Source organism: Sardina pilchardus, chromosome 21 (genome assembly GCF_963854185.1).
Source record: "Sardina pilchardus chromosome 21, fSarPil1.1, whole genome shotgun sequence".
In the NCBI taxonomy this organism is placed as follows: Eukaryota; Metazoa; Chordata; class Actinopteri; order Clupeiformes; family Clupeidae; genus Sardina; species Sardina pilchardus.
The window spans coordinates 4,092,119-4,111,858 of record NC_085014.1 but is presented as its reverse complement, the minus strand read 5'-3'; the positions used below and the strand labels follow the sequence as shown (position 1 = coordinate 4,111,858).

Below are 19,740 nucleotides of genomic sequence, written 5' to 3'. Positions count from 1 at the left end.
CAAACACACACACAAACACACATACTGTACACACACACACACACACACACACACACACACACACACACACACACACACACACACACACATATACTCTTATACACAAAAGCAAACTCACACATGCACACACTCATATACAGTACACATGAGCTGCAAGAGTAGGAGATATATGCATATAAATTGCACAAATAGGAGATACAGACAAGTTGACACACGCATCATTTATTTTTGTGGAGAGAATGTGCAGAACTAAGCGGCGGTCATATTTTGTACCACTGTGCAATACATCTATTGACGCTAAGAACCAATAATTGAAGCGTCTGCTCTTATAGAGCTGACCAATCAGAATGTTCTGAAGCCTTCATTTCCTGCTGTGTCATAATTCTACATACAGTACAGTATGGAGTCAGTAATGGATGCCACTCACCCCAACCCACCCTCTCTCCCTACAGGCTTAACAACAGCTTAACAAAAAAAGACTGTGATCATCTGACTTCAGCTCTCACATCAAACCCCTCACACCTGATAGAGCTGGATCTGAGTGGGAATAAACTAGGAGACTCAGGAGTGAATCTCATCTCTGATCTGCTGAAGAACCCACTCTGTAAACTACAGAAACTGGGGTAAGTAAACTGACGATTGTATGACAGTAAAATAAACAATAATAACGGTCACAGTGGCGTAGGGTTGGGTATCGAGAATCGTGAATCCTAGTATCGATTCCCATTCCGCGAACCGGAGGAAGAAGCCGCTAAACACCAACGAAGAAGGTGTTTGCATAACCGAACTGAGGCAACAAGACGACAGTTCATAGATTTGATATTTATATTGTATTTGAAAAGAGCCCTGTGAGAAATTTATAGTAAAGTTCATAAAAAGTAAAAAAGTTCATAGAATTAAAATTGATGGAGAAGATCAGACCGTTGGTTAGCTAGCTCATTTAAAATATCCAAACTTTTTTGACCCTGCCTCTTACAAGAATCGGAATCAAGAATCGTTAGGAACCGGAATCGAAACAAGGAATCAAAATCGCAATCGGATTCGTTCAAATTCAAACGATACCCAACCCTACAGTGGCGGGACAGAGAATGTAGATCTATCTGTTCTATACAGCACAGCTTTACAGTGACATGCAATTAAGGCGAGACACGGTAGGTGAAAACATCGTTTTTGTGACCTCCGGTCAATTTCAATATTTTGTGCTAGTTTGCTACCTTAGCATGTATTCTACCACCCTACTACAACAATAAAGTCCGATTTGCACATTTAGGTGTTTATTTCCTGACATTTTGTCTACTTGCGCCTATATTTCTCCTAATTTTACCAAAAGTTCCCATTCTAAAGTGTCATGTACTACCGCGACCGTGATCCAAATCATATCATGTGTGATACCGTTGGAAAGCCCTTTTTTTCCTGAATGACGCTATGCAATCCAAATATGGACATTTCCTTTGTATTAGCAACCAATCGCGAAAGTTCAAAGGCGAGTCTAGGCTTAGAACGTATCCCATTGGCTGTGTTTCACAAAACGAGTTTCTTCTCCCACTCTGAGAACATAATCTCCACTTCTGAAGCACTTACATGCGCCAAACTTTCCAGTCTTATGCCAAACTATATTTACAAGACTTTTACAGAGGGGTTTGTTGAAATATTATTCCTAACCTGATATTATGCTTAAAAACATGGCAAAAAACGATTATTCAAGGCTATTGACACTATATGCTGATTTACAAGACAACAGAAGTAGATATCCATAAATCCCTCTGTATTTTTTCTCCCATCTAATATATTAACACAATGAAAAAAGAATTTTGAACCTGGCTTCATCCAAAACTCAGATTATGTATTTTGAAATATATGCAAATTAACGCATATTTAATGAGATAATGCCTAATTAGCATATTTAAACATTAAATTACAAAAAAACTTGTAATACATTTTTTTCTTATGTTGATGTAAGTAATCAACTGGGGAAGTTTCATAGTGATATCTGCTAGTTAAAAAAATTACCCTATTCACCTGTAGTGTCTCGCCTTAAGGAAAATGCACACTGATAGTACCAGATGTGCCTCCCTCCACACACACATACATACCACCTTTTTTCTCTCTCTCTCTGGATTATAAACAATATCATTCTCTGAAGACTGTAACATGCATCTCATGTAAAGCTCCATTCTGAAGTGTGTGTGTGTGTGTGTGTGTGTGTGTGTGTGTGTGTGTGTGTGTGTGTGTGTGTGTGTGTGTGTGTGTGTGTGTGTTTGTGTGTGTGTGTGTGTGTATTTACTTTTCAGTTTATTAATGAGGAATATTTTCCTACAGCTGCATCATCATAGAGAGCTGACCAATCAGAATATTCTGAAGCACACTTGTGTGTGTGTGTATATTTACTTTTCAGTTTATTAATGAGGATTATACCACTGCTTGGTCAAATTTCCTATTGTGATGCGCTATTTGGAACGTGCATTATTTTTCTATATACCGCACGGCTATGAAGTAGTTCCCTTCTTTTGGGCTTATTACACTTGAATATTAATTCGCCAATGTGAATGTAACGGTAAAAACAGCAATGTTGTATCTAAGACAGCGGGAATATAAACGAAAACGATAGTAGCCGTGGTATAAGCGGGATAATCAACTCCGCGCCCTGTGCGTTTATAGGAAAATAATGCACTTATCGAAGTGTAAAGTCCCCTCCGCCTGCGGCGTCGGGTCCTTATTACCACTTCGAACGTGCATTATTTTCCTATAAACGCACGGCGCGTCGTTGATTATCCCTTACATATTTTCCTACAGCTGCATCATCATAGAGAGCTGACCAATCAGAATATTCTGAAGCCTTCATTTCCTGCCGTGTTGTAATTCTACATGTGGAGTCAGTAATGGATGCCACTCACCCCACCCCATCTGTAAAGTTCTAGAATTCAAACTCGGACACAATAAAGTACTTCTGCACACTTTATAGTTCCTTGCAATCCTTTACATCTTCCGTTCATATCGCCAACTCACTAACTAACTCATGTGCTTCTTCTACTCCATTAACAACACAATGGAAACTAAAAGTGCCCCCTTCTGGACTGAATGAAACAATGACATGGAAATCCTAGAACATAACATGTGATACAAATGTGACTCTCCACGGCAAAACCAGTCGCTTGTCGCAACAGGAGTTTCTGACAAAAATGACCATTAATGTCACTTGTGCTAAAATCGTGGATTTTTGTGTGTGTGTTTTGAAACAGTGGGAGGTCTACACATTTTGCCGAAAAACGTACCTAAAAATGTCGAAAAATGTGAGTTTCTTGAGGTGAGAAATTCAATTCCAGCAGGAAGTTAGAGGCGTCTCGTTTTCGCCGCTCTATTCCAATATGTATGGTAAATGCATTCATTGACAACCAAGCTATCCGCAGAGACGGTTTATAAAGCGAGACGATTTATATGAGGGTAAATTCTGGTTTCATTGTGACGCAACTGCCACTCCCATTTAGGAGGCAAACGGGAGCATTTCTATGGGAGAAATAAACCTGTTATCAACAGCACCTGCTTCTGCTGATTCTACACCGTTCTAAACCGATTATCTCGTCACTGATCACGCCCCTTTAGGAGGCGGAAGTGGTGCCATTTCATTCCATTGAAAAAAACTTTTATGATTCATCTTAGTAACTATACGATCTTTGCTATCCGCGTGCTGTGTCGTTGTAAATACAAGAAAGTACCGTCAATCTTAAAATAGTGGTGACCTTGCAAAGCGTATGTGAGTGCCGACGGTTAACTTCAAAGGCAGATTTCTCAGTTTTTCTCTTGGCATGACAGGATGAACTCAACTCCTTCGAATCATAAACATTACACCACCCTCTCTACCTACAGGCTTAATGACAACAACATAACAGAAGAAGGCTGTGCTCATCTGACTGAAGCTCTCACATCAAACCCCTCACACCTGATAGAGCTGGATCTGAGTGGGAATAAACTAGGAAACTCAGGAGTGAAGCACATCGCTGCTCTGTTAAAGAATCCAGACTGTAAACTACTGAAGCTGCTGTAAGTAAACTGATGAGTGCATGATGCACTAAACACACCTAGTCACAGTGGATGGACAGGAAATTCCAAGAATTAAGATGAGTCTGAAACGTAACAAAATGTGGAAAACTTGATAGGGTCTGAATACTTTCTGGTTGCACTGTATGTGTATGGCACTGTTTGTTTAATCTCAGGGTTGTTAGTCTAAGAAATCTGCTAGATAGCAGAGATGTGGCCGAGTAGACATGGATCCAAGTAAAAATGGACACAGTGTCCCAAAAACAACTACAGAGACAGAGAAAGGGAGTGCATAAAGTGCATAACACTGCTTGCTCCATGGTGCATCCAATGTATTGATGAACTGCTGTTTCAGTCCTTCATCAGAGATACAGTACAAACTAGATGTACCGCAAAGCGATACACAATATGACCGCCGCTCAGTCCTGCACATTCTCTCCGCAAATATCAATCACGCTTGTGTTTCCATCGCCTACTCCATCCCTACTGCAACTTTTATGTATGCAAATGAGTGTGTGCATGTGTGCGCTTGCTTTTGTGTATGAGTGCTTCTCTGTCTAGTGTGAGTGTGTGTCTCTGTGTATATGTTCACTGTGTTCTCTGCCGTCACTGTCACTCCAATATCAGATAACACACACACACACACACACACACACATACACACACACACACACACACACACACACACACACACACACACACACACACACACACACACACACACACACACACACACAGGCACACCCAGAGAGAAAGAGAGAACACACACAGAATACACACAGATAACACAGACACAGAGAGAGAAAGAAAGAGAACACACACAGAACATGCACATACACACATATACACACATGCAAACACACAGATGGGCACACAGAAGCGCACACACACACACACACACACACACACACACCACAGACCATACACACACACACACACACACACACACACACACACACACACACACCTTTGAGTGTTAGGGGTCAAAGGACTTTGTGAAGAGAAATGTTTTGAGGTGCTTTTTGAACATGGACAGGGACGGGGCAGAGCGGACATGGAGTGGTAGGGTATTCCAGAGTGTGGGAGCATTGACACAAAAAGCCCTGTCCCCAAAAGTCCGCAACCTGGTGCGGGGAATGGCCAGCAGGACCTTGTCAGAGGACCGCAGGGAGCGTGACTGAGTGTAGGGGTGGAGGAGATCAGTGAGGTATTGAGGTGAGAGTCCATGGAGAGATTTGTAGGTGAGCAGGAGGATCTTGTAGGCGATGCGTGACTTAACTGGCAACCAATGAAGCTGTTGGAGAACGGGAGTGATATGCTGCCAAGGCTTTGTGTGGGTTAAAACCCTGGCAGCTGAGTTCTGAACATACTGGAGTCTGCTAAGGGCCTTGGTGGGCAGTCCAGACAGAACACCATTGCAGTAGTCCAGGTGGGAGGTTATGAAGGCATGTATGAGTGTCTCGGTTACTGAGGGTGTGAGTGAGGACCGAAGTCGTGAGATGCTTCTGAGGTGGTAGAAGGCAGACTTGGTGACGTTGTTAATGTGAGACCGGAAGGAGAGAGTGGAGTCAAGGATAACACCCAGGTTGCGCACCTCAGATGATGGGGAAATGGAGCAGCCATCCACGACCAGGGCCAGGTCTCCAATTTTCTTGAGCAGTGGTGCAGGGGCCACCACCATGAGCTCTGTCTTGTTACTGTTGAGTTTGAGTAGGTTTGTGGTCATCCATGATTTGAGTTCCTGCAGGCAGTTGACAAGTTGTGTGGGTGGGAGATGGGAGGAGGGGTTGGTGCTGATATAAAGCTGAGTGTCATCGGCGTAGCAGTGGAATTTGAGTCCATGTTTACGGATAATATGACCTAGGGGTAGCATGTAAATGGTGAACAACAGAGGACCAAGCACAGAGCCCTGAGGCACGCCATGGTTGACGGGTGCTGGAACAGAGTTGGAGCCATTTAATGTGATGAATTGTTTCCGGCCTGTGAGGTAGGACCGGAACCAGGATAGTGCTGTGCCACTAAGGCCGATGAGTTCAGAGAGGCGACGGAGGAGGATGGTGTGGGAAACTGTATCAAAAGCTGCAGAAAGGTCAAGGAGGATGAGGATGGTGATGAGGCCATTGTCGGCAGCAAGCAGGAGGTCATTTGTGATTTTAATGAGGGCGGTCTCAGTGCTATGATGGGTTCTGAAACCAGATTGAAGAGGTTCAAAGAGCTCATGGTGGGACATGTGATGTTGAAGCTGGGCAGCCACTGCTCTTTCCAGGATTTTGCTAATGAAGGGGAGGTTGGAGATTGGACGATAGTTGTTGGGGTCGTCGGGGTCTGAGCCTGTTTTTTTGAGAGTGGGGATGACTGCTGCCATTTTGAAGCTGGATGGTACCACACCGGAGGCAAGGGATGCATTGATGATGTTTTCCACTGAATGACGGAGAATGGGAAGACAGGCCTTGACCAGGGTGGTGGGCATTGGGTCAAGACTGCTGGTTGATGTCTTAGCTGAGGTGACCAGTTGTTCTACTTGGTCGGCATCTAGTGGAGAGAAGGTGGATAGGCAGCACTGAGGTGGGAGGGCAGCTGGGTGGTGAGAATCCTGTTGGGCCAGAGTGGGGCAGGGGGAGAGCCCAGGAGACTGGAGCTGCTGGTGGATGGTGTCCACCTTCTGCTGGAAAAAATCCAGGAACCTGGAGCAGAGGTTAGCTGCGTCTGAGGGTTTGGCAGCGTCAGGAGGGTGAAGAAGACCAAATACCAAACTCCAAATCATAAGTTAAGCTATAAGCAGCCAACATTTCCAACCAAGGAAAAAGTGAGCACAATGCCACGGTAACCTACCTACTGTACAGTAGGCTGGAATTTAGTTCATTTAGGCCTACTGTAGTGTTTAATTCAATTTCCGAAAAAAGCTACACAGCCTATTGGCAATCTTTTCCATCAAGGTAACTATCCCGTTAGCTCACGCGTCATGTCTATCATTAGGCTAATGTACAGTAGCCTAGTGCTCACCAAAATCATAGAAGTTAACATTGCAAGACACTTATCTTTTCTATGATCCCAGCAATATTTTCTTTGACTTGTTAATTTTTTGAACATTCATTTTATTCAATGAAAACGGATATCCTTGAACTATGCGTGACTACTTTCCTCAAGAATGAAGGTTAATATAATTAGGCTACTTCACGTATCTCTTAAAGTGACAGGCTCTCAATTAGACCTACACAACACCCCTGTAATGTCATTAAAGACAAGTGTAATAGTTTAAAAATCAATATGAAGTATTCAAATTACTGAATATTTTTAGCTATAAGTAATTATGCAGATCCTAACATATTCTAAACTATTAGCAAACTATATATAGTTTATGAATTCAAAATATGCAATAGAAACAAGACAAGCCATTTTCTGTGTGTGTTGAGGGTTGAGCAGAGATTGCCACTGCTGTGAATGATCGGTATCCTGCTGAAGGCAATAAGGGTTTGCCTATATTTTTAATGTAAGAAACACTTTTTTAAACTAAAATATTTCAGCTTGTCTACACCCATCAGCGCTTTCTTAACATATTGTACACACAATTTTTAAAATACCGGGATAATACCGAAAACCGTGATAATTTTGGTCACTATAACCGTGGGGTTAAATTTTCATACCGTTACATCCCTAGGTGTATGTGTGCATGCGTGTGGGCGTGTTTGTGCATGTGTTTGTGTAATGTTTTATGTACATGTGTGTATGTAGTGGTGCGTGTGTGTGTAGGTATGCGTGTGTGTGTGTGTGTGTGTGTGTGTGTGTGTATTTATGTGTGTGTGTGTGTGTGTGTTCCTGCATGTTTGTTGCACCCAGAGCAACCATTCTCTTTTAAAACATATTTGGAAACTAGTTGATTAAAGGTTTCTAATGGTGTCACTTATATGTTTCTAGGACAAAAACTAGCAGAGATTGAGATGTTTGGAACACCATCTACTGGCCGATATGTACAGTATACAGTCCTGAATGTACACATAAATCCATTTATTTTATAGCCCCCCATGGATGAAATTCCACAAAACGTGGCATACTCCCAGAGGGTGTCAGGTTAATCATACACATGAAATTTGGTGCAGTTCATAACATCTCATCTGAAGATAGGGGCAATTAAAGCAATATTACATTGCATTTTCAATTTTTACCATGGGGGTGCAAATCACAAATGACTGGTTATAAGCTAAGTTGATGCAAGCTCTAGAGAACAACATACCATAAACATTTTGTCATCCTCGGTGCCACGGTTCAGGTAGTTATGTAGGAAAAACTGTCATTTTTGGGCTTCGGGCGGGGGCAGCGCGGGGGTGGAGTGACCCCCGGGGACGAAACGAAAATTTTCCATAGAAGTCTACTGGGGCTACATGCCCACCAAGTTTCATGCGCTCCGGTGTTACGGTGTCCCGTGAATCGTTGACGGAAAAAAAAAAAAAAAAAAAAAAACTTTGACAACAACTATATGACCGCTTCGCTAGCTACGCTAATAAATAGGAAGGGAATACTACTTATTGGAATAGTATTTTTGCAAAGCTTTTAAAAAAACATCTCCATGATGAAACTAATTCACTATTTCCAATAAAATGTTTAGTTTACATTTCACAATGAGTGGATTTTGGTTGTTTGTGCATTACTTAAAAGCTGCACAATTATTGTTACAATAGAGATTCTGTATGTGCATTCAGATCATTGTGTCATGGAATAATAGTTTAAACATAAAATTATAGCATGAAATATAGGCTTTTTAATTATCTTTTGTGAATTGGTCTTTCTGAGTTAGCAGACCTCTCAACTACTTCTAATCTCTCTCAGACACACATGCTACTTTTTGCACTGAAATACTTTCTGAAGCACTCTTGAAGTATGTCCAAATGTCCTAAAATGTAAGACTGACATGCCCATTATTTTTAGGGGATTCTTAGTGAGTATGGGACCAAATACAAATGCAAGAATGGAAAGAAAGGAAAATGAAATAGGAGGCAACAAGTGTATCAGTAGCCTGAAAATATAAACCAGTGTTTGAGAGAGGTGTGCCGTGGGAAATTTCACTTAATCGGCCCAAAGCGTTTATTTAGTTTTTGCAAGGCTATGCCGTTGTTGAGCATCTATGCCTTTTTTGTGTGACTTGGGCTCCAGAATGTATCTATTATAGCAATTACAGTATCTATACTTTCAGTCCACTACATTTCTACAACACCTTTGTTCCTTTAGGTTGCATTTTATGATCAGTTTTTTCTCCAGCAAACGTGTTTGTTTTACCAGTGGTTGGGTTGCTTCCAGAGCGCTACGTGCCACACTTCTAAATCTTTGAAACATAGGCTTCTAGTCTAGACCAGGCAAAGCGTGAGCTTATAGCCATCTGCATTCGGTAGGCTTTATTCACCAGACCCATGATACACTGAATATGCAACTGTGATCTGTTCCCTGCGCATATTCTTTCCTCTCTCTGTCTATTATCTGCAGCGTTAGGGCCTCCTCTCCGATTAGATTGCGAGTCAGCGGAGCAGCGACGTTACAGGCTATGCCCTTCTGTCACATGTCTGATCATTTGCAGCACAAATGAATGGTTGACTATCAAACCGCTGGCCAAAAGAAAAGGAAACTAAATGTTTTCCAAATTAGGAGATACCCAGTTCAGTAACACTTTCTAATAACTATACACAATTCATCATGTATTAAGCATTTGTTACCCTTTAGTTAATGGTTTGTTCATCATTAGTAATTTATTGTTCATGCATAATTCATAATCAGTTAAGCATTTGTTGCCAAAGTTATGAATGGTTTGTTCATAGTAAATAAACCCATTTCTAAAACATGTTTATAAATTATTAGGGGCTCCGTAGATACTTAATATATCATGTAATAAAATTTTATAAATGAAGTACTATATCAGGGGTCTTCAACCGGGGGTCCGCGGAGGTACTGCAGGGGGTCCGCGAAAATATTTCGTCTGAAGCATTTTTTTTTTCTCCTCCAAAAAATAAAATTGGTTTTAGTTAACATAATGTTCAAAAGAACATTTATATTCGTTTTTAAATAACACATTCATGTGATCCTCCCTGTGTAACTTTTTGCCAACCTATGCCAAAACACATTAGCAATCAAATAAGAATGATGGATCGTTTTTTTAATTCCCCGGCGGGAAAGCTACACGTCAGACATGGAGGTTCAGATAGAGGATGCCAACACGGCTTCCATGAATAGCCAGGAAACGCAGACAAGAAAAGACTACTTGATCCAACTCAAATATGCCTAGCCTACTAAATTGAGTTGGATCATCGCGATTAAAGAACACTTTTTCTCCCGGCGTTTTAGTTTAAAAATACCTTCGTTTCCAGCAGCATCTGACCATAAGCAAACTCGTTCTTTTCATTCCGTGAGATAAATTACGTTCCGACTGTTTGATTCGTTTGCTTAATGTCGGGACTGATGGACCCTGAACTTTGTGGGGTAGCCTATTTGTTCTGTGTGATGTTTTGCTTTTTTTTTTTTTTTTTTTACGAGAGTCTGCGGTCTTTGCGCGTCAAGGCGTTCTGCGCGAATTAATTCATCCGACGTTCTCCGCGATTTCATAGGCTACCATCACAATAAAACGATAACGATAATATCATGTGTTTTTGTTTCCTTCTGTAAGACAAAGTACAGTAGTATTTACACAAGAGTAACAGGCTTTCTGTCTGTATCAGTTTGAGATAATGAAGCTTTGCCTGAATTTAGCTGAACATATCCACCTTAGTTAACCCTTGTGACATTCATTCTATTATAGGGCGAATTTATGCAACACATTGTAAAGAAATATCAGAAACGAGTTGTATAAAGCAGTAGGCCTGTTAATAATAACTTCTGTTTAGAATGTGCGCGCATGTAGGCTACAGTAGGCACTCATGACTGACTATCCAAATGAGACAGGATTTGAGGTGGGACAGGTGTGGGGGTCCGTGCTCAGTCCCTCTCACAGCCAAGGGGTCCTTGAGCTGAAAAAGGTTGAAGACCCCACATTTTACGTCCATCGGTCACATGGATGTCCGCTCCTATAGATGGCGTTGCCATTCACAGTGTAACTTTGTACTGTGATTTGAACTGTAAACATTAGTTCAATATGCCTTTATGCTGAAGAGTGGAATACGTTTGAAATGCTTTATTCATTTATTTCTGCTTTTGTTAATTTATCAACCTTGGGATAGTGGAATATGTTAATTTCTCAGATTATTATTTAACCTACATTATTTGTTGAACCATGGTATTGAAAAGAAAAAATACAGGACAGTAAGAGCTGAACTGTTGGTTAATTGATCCAATTTCCACTGCATGGAAAAAGTGGGCCGGTATTGGGCCTGAAATTCCTGGGCTGAAAAGAGGCCCCACTCCGGCCCTGGATTACATCTTTCCATCTCATCTCTCTGCAGTCTTGAAAGCAGCAAAATAACAGCAGAAGGCTGTGCTGCTCTTGCTTTGTCTCTGACATCAAACCAAGGCCGTAGTCACCATAGACATTGACTGGGACGTGTCCCCCCCAATATTCAGATACGACCAAAATGTCCCCCCCAATATTCGGACATAGAAAAATAAATAAATAAAAAACGCTACAGGAAACCAACGCTAACGACCGCAATCTGAATTGTCACTGGCAAATGCAATCAAATGCACAAACAGCTTAATAGTAGCACCTTCATTAGTAGCCTATCTGGCGTGACGCACGCTTTCAGCATCGATCTCACGCTCTCACGCACGCACGCAACAAATGTCACGCCAAATCCATTCTTCTTTTTCATCAATCTGTTCACTTTCAGTTGACAGTTAGTGACTAGACTTGACCACAGCATATATTGTTTAGACAGGAGACAAATTTAAGGCATAGGTGTGGGCTCTTTAGATCAACTAGTATAGTATCTGTCTCTACTGCACAATGTTTTCAGCGCAGAGAAATTATCTGAGACGCAAAATGCAACATGCTCACCCATTGTTCTCTAACTGATTGCTCACGAAGTTCTAGTCACACTGATATGCATGTCACTTGACAGAGCACGAGCTTTCTGGTGGTATAAATGTACTGTACATTTAGCCTACACAAAATATATATATTCTTCTATCTGCAACTCACGAAAGAATCAAATTGCGCACCAATTATTCTCTGGTGGATTGCTCACGAGGTTTAGGCTAGTCACAAGCTTTCTGATGGTATTAGGCTACACTAGTTGCTGTAATAGACGGTTCGCGAGAAAATCAACGTGAATAGCCAACACAAAATGAAATCATATTACATTCCATCTACACCTGGCCCATCACGGTGGAATAACTCCCAAGCCATTCCCGAGTAATCCAGTTTTTAAATTGCAATACAATTCTACTTGTTCCCCATCTTCAGGCTGCGGCACATCCAAAATAATGAACTACTGCTCGAATATTGTGTTCTTCCACTTTTTTTTTTTTTTAAACATTTAGATAAACTACATAGAATTAGAACATAAGCATTGCTTTCATATTCCTAGGCATAATTTTAGACCAGCCGAAAATATGACTGAAGTCAAATTATTCTCACGTTCTTAAAGTGACAGGCAGTCAATTTGACTTGACATTAAAGACAAATGTAGGTTAAGTCAATTTCATTCTCAAATCAAACTTATATAGCCTATACAGTCTATATGGTCTACAGTATGCTATGCCCCCCCCCCCCCCCCCCTGATAGAGAGCATGAGCATGCTGACCTAGAGGTGTGTGAGGAGAAAAACAATTCTGAAATATTTGATAGTTTGAAAAAAATATGGAAAATTATGGTTAAGAATGAAATTTGTTGACATTTTGTCAGACCCCGCCACAAATTTAGTCCCCCCCAATCTTGACATCATGGCTACGGCCTTGCATCAAACCCTTCACACCTGATAGAGCTGAATCTGAGTGGGATGAACTAAGAGACTCAGGACTGCAGCAGATCTCCGCGCTGCTGGAGAGACCAGGCTGTAAACTACAGAAATTGAAGTGAGTAAACTGATGAGTTAGTGAAATGCACTAAACACAGCTAGTCACAGTGGATGGACGGGAAATTCTAAGTGTCACAGTTTCACTGCCACACAGTATAAACACACATATTAAGAAGATATCCAGAAATGTTGGAGTGAGTTTGATTACTTTTAGACATACTGTATTAGACACCAGTTACCTTTACATGCTGCTAAACTGTTTATGCATTCAATGTTTTTCTGCCATTTGTCCTACAAGCTGGTCCCAGGCAGGATTGACCACTCTGAAACCCTTGTACTCTCTATTCAAACAGGCTGTGAAAGATAACAAAACAAGAAATTATCACCACTGTACCATTATATAAAAAAACATAACCTGTTAACATTTGAGAATTTTATTTGGTTCTCTGACATGTGCCTGATGTACAAATTGACCCATGATCTTGCACTTGTCTCTTAAACAGACAAACAGACAAACGCCGGTCCCAAATGAAAACATATACCTCCTTGGGGGAGGTAATATTTCAACAAAACCGAAACGTGCATCCCGCCGGGTCAGGATGAATGTAACTGGCATGGGAGACAAGAGGCTACAGTTTAAACTAGCCTGTGTAAACTTCAAACAATTTCAGTATTTGGTAGTTTCAACTGAGAACCATTCCTGTGGGAGTCGTCAAATCTAGCTAGGTTTATTTGTGTTCGCAGTCACTCTGACATATGCGTAGCAGCGATACCTGATATTAAACGTAACAAATAGGCTACCCATGTTGAATGAGCGCGTCGCCTGTGCGCATAGGCCCACTCGATTTAAAAAAAAAATGCGTTCTGCAGAGAAGGAAGACTAGCGGCCACGGTTTGGAATGACAGGGAGAAAACATGACAGAGTAACACGGCGAATATCACTATATATATTTTTTTTTTTTCCAAGACGCTAGTTAAGGCGGCAGCCCTGTGTTGTTAAGGCGGCCACCTTAGCAGGAAAACGCTGCGGGAAATCCTGTGTGTGGCACTGTTTGTTCATTCTCAGGGTTGTTTATTTATAGTTTCTGCTCTCTCTCCCTCTTTCTTTCTTTCTTTCTTTCTTTCTTTCTCTCTCTCTCTTTCTCTCTACAGGCACAGGTTTTACTGTGGGAGTTGTTTGGGTTTTGTATGTAGAGGTAATGATGTCACACAATCTGAAATACAAACTCATTAATAATTACATCTTCCCCTCTCATCTCTGTGCAGGCTTAATAAAAGCAACATTAAAGAAGAAGGGTGTGCTGCTCTGACTTCAGCTCTGACATCAAACCCCTCACACCTGATAGAGCTGAATCTGAGTGGGAATAGACTAGGAGACTCAGGAGTGAAGCACATCTCTGCTCTACTGGAGAACCCACTCTGTAAACTACAGAAACTGGAGTAAGTAAACTGAGTATGATGTAGTGAAATGCACTAAACACACTGTCACAGTGGATGGACGGGAAATTCCAAGTGTCACAGTTTCAGAGTCACACAGTATAAACACACATACAGTACATGTATATATGAACATCCATAGTGATATTATCAGTAGTATTTCCAAGAACTCTTGTATTTTGTATTTGCATTCTTTAAGGTCTGAGTTAAGTAGCCTACATGAGAATATTGTGTGTGTGTGTGTGTGTGTGTGTGTGTGTGTGTGTGTGTGTGTGTGTGTGTGTGTGTGTGTGTGTGTGTGTGTGTGTGTGTGTGTGTGTGTGTGTGTGTGTGTGTGTGTGACACTGTTTGTTCATTCTCAGGGTTGTTTAAGAAATCAGTGGAAAGGGGAAAACACTTGTTTGTATAACATTTTATCCGTGTTAAGATAAAATGTTATGGTAAGATTGGTAGTGTGGATAACTATAGGCCAATAGCCTTAGCCAGTGTAGTGTCAAAAATCCTGGAGAAGATTTTACTTGATCACCTTAATCAATATCTGACCACCAGCCAAAATCAGTTTGGTTTCAAAGCAAAGCTTGGTACAGAGTGGTGTATTTATGCTGTGAAGGAGGCAACACATACATATATGAGGCAGAATTCCTCTGTTCTAATTGGTTTTATTGATGCATCTAAAGCATTTGATAGAGTTAATCATTTTAAGCTATTTAAAAAATTGAAGCAAAGGGGTGCACCTGATAGTGTTATAAGAATCCTTACCTATTGGTACTCTAAACAGAGAATGTGTGTTAAGTGGGGTACAGTAACAGTGTCTCTACTCCCTTTGGTGTAAGTAATGGAGTGCGTCAGGGGGGGCTACTCTCACCTGCTCTTTTTAACTTGTACATGGATGAACTATCTCAGCAACTAAATGAATGCCAAACTGGTTGTCTGATTGGGAACACTCTTGTAAATCATCTCATGTATGCTGATGACTTGGCCATTCTCTCTCCTAGCAGTGCTGGTTTTCAGCAATTACTGAACATTTGATCTGAATATGGGATGAAATATGATGTGCAATACAATGCAAAAAAAAGTGTTGTTGTGATAGAACTAAAGGGGACAAAGAGCTGTGTTTTCCAGATTTCTATCTGTCAGGACAAGTGTTGGGAGTCTGTAAGAAAACAAAATACCTGGGTCACTACATCACAGATCAGATGTCTGATGATGATGATGACATATATAGACAGTGCCGCATGCTATATGCCCAAGCTAATATTTTGAAAAGGAAATTCCTAATGTGCTCTGACAAAGTAAAAATTCAGCTTTTTAAAGCATACTGTACTCCACTATACACTGCAGCCCTATGGGCAAAGTTTAAAAAGGCCAGTCTACAGAGGCTACAGTTGCTTATAATGACTGCTTTAGGATATTACTAAGGAAGCCTAGGAGCTGTAGTGCTAGTGGCCTGTTTTGTAATGCAGGTGTCAGAACCTTCAGAGCATTGTTGAGGAACCTGATGTATAAATGTATCTGTTGCCTAAATATGTCACAGAATTACATTATTATATTGCTGACCAATCCCAAACACAGCACAATTCGTTACCAGTCACCAATGTGGAGGTACTGGTATGATTGTCTTTTATGAAAATATGTGGGGGAAGTTGTTGGGGTTTTTTTGGTGTTTTTTTTTTTTTTTTTTTTGTGTTTGTGTGTTCTTCTGGACCTTGAGTCTGACAAAAATAAAATGATGATGATGAATGATGTGTTAGTGAAAAATAAAGTAAAGCAAACAATATATTTATAGTTTCTGCTCTCTCTCCCTCTTTCTTTCTTTCTTCCTTTCTTTCTTTATTTCTTTCTTTCTCTCTTTCTCTCTCTCTTTCTCTCTATAGGCTTATGAACACCAGCATGAAAACAGAAGGCTATGATGCACTGACTTCAGCTCTCAAATCAAACCCCTCACACCTGATAGAGCTGGATCTGAGTGGGAATAGCCTGGAAAACTCGGTGAAGCAGGAACTGTCTGCCTTAGTTAAAGATCCACAATATAAACTATGGACACTGAGGTGAGGGAAACATTTGACATTGGAATAGTCATGGGAAGTCTGCTTGTTGCTGAATTATTACTACCAATAGTACTGCCTTTACAGTAAATGCTCGATTTAATAAATTGTTATCCTATGATTCAGCTAAGATTGTTGGCCGTCCTGACTGGGACGTAACAAGGGTCGTTCCACCTCAATTCAACGGATTTTAGATAAACTTTCTGCTTGACCATCTCTGATTTGCTTCAAAATGTTACCACCTAAAGAGTAACAATTTAAACTAAATTAGCCAAAATATTAGCTTGATATACTGTACCTAATACATCCAGAGAAAAAATAATTGAAAACAGCCATACCCTCCTTCTGTTTTTTGGCACATTTGCGCGCTCATCTAAATCTGCAGCAGATGTTCAGATGTCATTATCTCAAAAAGTGTCTACTAGATAATGACATCTTAACTTTGCTGCATTTTAGATGAGCACGCAAATGTGCAAAACAACAGAAGGGGGGTGCCATGTTCATTTTTTTTCTGGATGTATTAGGTATCAAGCTAATATTTTGGCTAAGTTCGTTTAAATGGTTACTCTTTAGGTGGTCAAATTTTGAAAAAAATCTGAGATGGTCGAGCAGAAGGCATTTGGGAACAGCAGTGTGTTTGAAGGTGGAGATTATGACAGCACATCCTCCACTTGCTTCAATTGTAATGGGGCCTCAGTGTTTAGAGTATCTGTTTATTTGTAATTTCAATGATAATCTTTTTTTGAGAATTGGCTGGCTAGAGGACGTAAATAGTTATCCTGTTAAAATCATGTTTTTCAGTTGTTAAACCACTAATCATTACACTGTAGTGATTTACAACCATGTTGTATTTCTCTCTCTCTCACTCACTCTCTCTGTTAATAAGAAGATTTTCAAGCAGAATGTGTTGAATTGTTGTTGTGTTTTTTCTACTTACAGGTTTGATAGTGAGGTCACGGATCCTGCCATGGGTGTCGCCATTGGTCGTGCCGCGGGTGGAGTCATTGGTGCTGCCGCGGCCAAAGTCATTGGTGTTGCCGCGATCGGAGCCATTGGTGTTGCCGCGGGTGGAGCCATTGGTGTTGCCGCGGGTGGAGCCATTGGTGTTGTCGCGGGTGGAGCCTTTGGTGCTGTTGTGGCTGCTGTCAGGGCTTTTCAGGGCAAACGTGGCATTGAGATTACAGAGACCAGGGATGGCAGTGGGGGTGATACAGAGACCAGGGACAGGGATGGCAGTGGGGGTGATACAGAGACCAGGGATGGCAGTGGGGGTGATACAGAGACCAGGGACAGGGATGGCAGTGGGGGTGATACAGAGACCAGGGGTGGCAGTGGGGGTGATACAGAGACCAGGGACAGGGATGGCAGTGGGGGTGATACAGAGACCAGGGACAGGGATGGCAGTGGGGGTGATACAGAGACCAGGGATGGCAGTGGGGATGATACAGAGACCAGGGACAGGGATGGCAGTGGGGATGATACAGAGACCAGGGATGGCAGTGGGGGTGATACAGAGACCAGGGACAGGGATGGCAGTGGGGGTGATACAGAGACCAGGGACAGGGATGGCAGTGGGGGTGATACAGAGACCAGGGATGGCAGTGGGGATGATACAGAGACCAGGGACAGGGATGGCAGTGGGGGTGATACAGAGACCAGGGATGGCAGTGGGGATGATACAGAGACCAGGGACAGGGATGGCAGTGGGGGTGATACAGAGACCAGGGACAGGGATGGCAGTGGGGGTGATACAGAGACCAGGGATGGCAGTGGGGGTGATACAGAGACCAGGGATGGCAGTGGGGATGATACAGAGACCAGGGATGGCAGTGGGGGTGATACAGAGACCAGGGATGGCAGTGGGGGTGATACAGAGACCAGGGATGGCAGTGGGGGTGATACAGAGACCAGGGGTGGCAGTGGGGGTGATACAGAGACCAGGGATGGCAGTGGGGGTGATACAGAGACCAGGGGTGGCAGTGGGGGTGATACAGAGACCAGGGATGGCAGTGGGGGTGATACAGATCCCTTGAGAGCTGTGGATAATACAGAACCAGATCCCTATGCCTTGTGAGCTAATGCTAGTATCGAGAATATTTACAGATCAATGTAATGTACTATAACAGAAAATATACAATATGGCATAGTATGAGCTCCTCATGTGTTGGTGGTTTTAATTCCTCTGACACCCTTTAAATGATTTATTTGTCCATATTATTCTTTTGTTTCTTTGTTTTGTTTGTTGACATACTGTAAACAGTGCGTGTGTAATTTTGTTATAGGGATAGTATGAAGTGTATGACTGTAACTGTCATGAAAGCTGTGATAAGTGTAACTAGAGCAGGTAAACATCCATATCGTAGAGATTTATTTTCAACCTAAAGGATATCTGCTAAGACCTAAAAAAAGTTATCTTTCTACTTAGGGAGATTACATAAACTCATGTCATCAGTTAGCTGCACACACCTTAGAAACTAGATGGGAATATCCCCCAGTTTTGAAGAGCAGCAAGCCAAGTCTGAAATAGCATCAAATAAGCTAGTTTCTACTGCCATTAACATCAATGAATGCTCTGTGAGAACCAACTTTTAGGGTGCCTCTCATTTGGTCTTTTATACACCCTCCCTTTCTTCCTCGATCCTCATCCTGTGTGGGACAGCCGTGGCCTACTGGTTAGGGCTTTGTGCTTGTAACCGGAGGGTTGCCGGTTCGATCCCTGACCAATCCATGGCTGAAGTGCCCTTGAGCAAGGCACTTAACCCGTTGGGCAGGCAGCTCACTGCTCTGGGTTAGTGTGTGATTTACTTCACCGTGTGCTGTGTGTGTTCACTAATTCGGTTAAATTGGGTTAAATGCAGAGAACTGAATTTCCCTCACAGGATCAAAAAAGTATATATTCTATTCTATTCTATTCCTCACTGATCTAGATAAAGAATGATGGGGTGGCAACAATGGGATAGTCTATCCAGTGTTTGTTATAGATCAGTGGGAACGCCCCTCGAGGATCGAGGAGAGATGTTGAAAGGCACCCTTACTGTCTGGAACGAACGATACACAAACGAACAATGTCTTCCTCTACGGTTTAGTAGGTAGCAATAGCCTTTTTCAAACTGTGACACCTCTGTTCAGGAGAATACTGCAAATAGTGTTGCGACCACCACACACAGGTATAAATAGTTATAGCGTTCCCTGTGACGTCACAGTAGCTACGTTTACATGCACCCTTTCTAATCCGATTCAGGCCCAATCGGAATGAAATTCCTTCATGTAAACAAGACAATCGGAATGAAAAT

General features: G+C 41.8%; 1 protein-coding gene across 1 annotated transcript in view; it reads left to right on the top strand.

Annotated features, from left to right (window-relative positions):
* LOC134069460 (protein NLRC5-like) overlaps positions 1 to 18,521 on the top strand; it is a 108,130-nt gene extending 89,609 nt beyond the window's left edge. The window contains exons 19-23 of the mRNA XM_062525423.1: positions 453 to 623; positions 3,865 to 4,038; positions 14,232 to 14,405; positions 16,277 to 16,450; positions 17,387 to 18,521. Of these exons, the coding sequence (XP_062381407.1) occupies positions 453 to 623; positions 3,865 to 4,038; positions 14,232 to 14,405; positions 16,277 to 16,450; positions 17,387 to 18,521 (1,828 nt within the window). The remainder of the gene's footprint in view (positions 1 to 452; positions 624 to 3,864; positions 4,039 to 14,231; positions 14,406 to 16,276; positions 16,451 to 17,386) is intronic.
* The last annotated feature ends 1,219 nt before the right edge of the window (positions 18,522 to 19,740 follow it).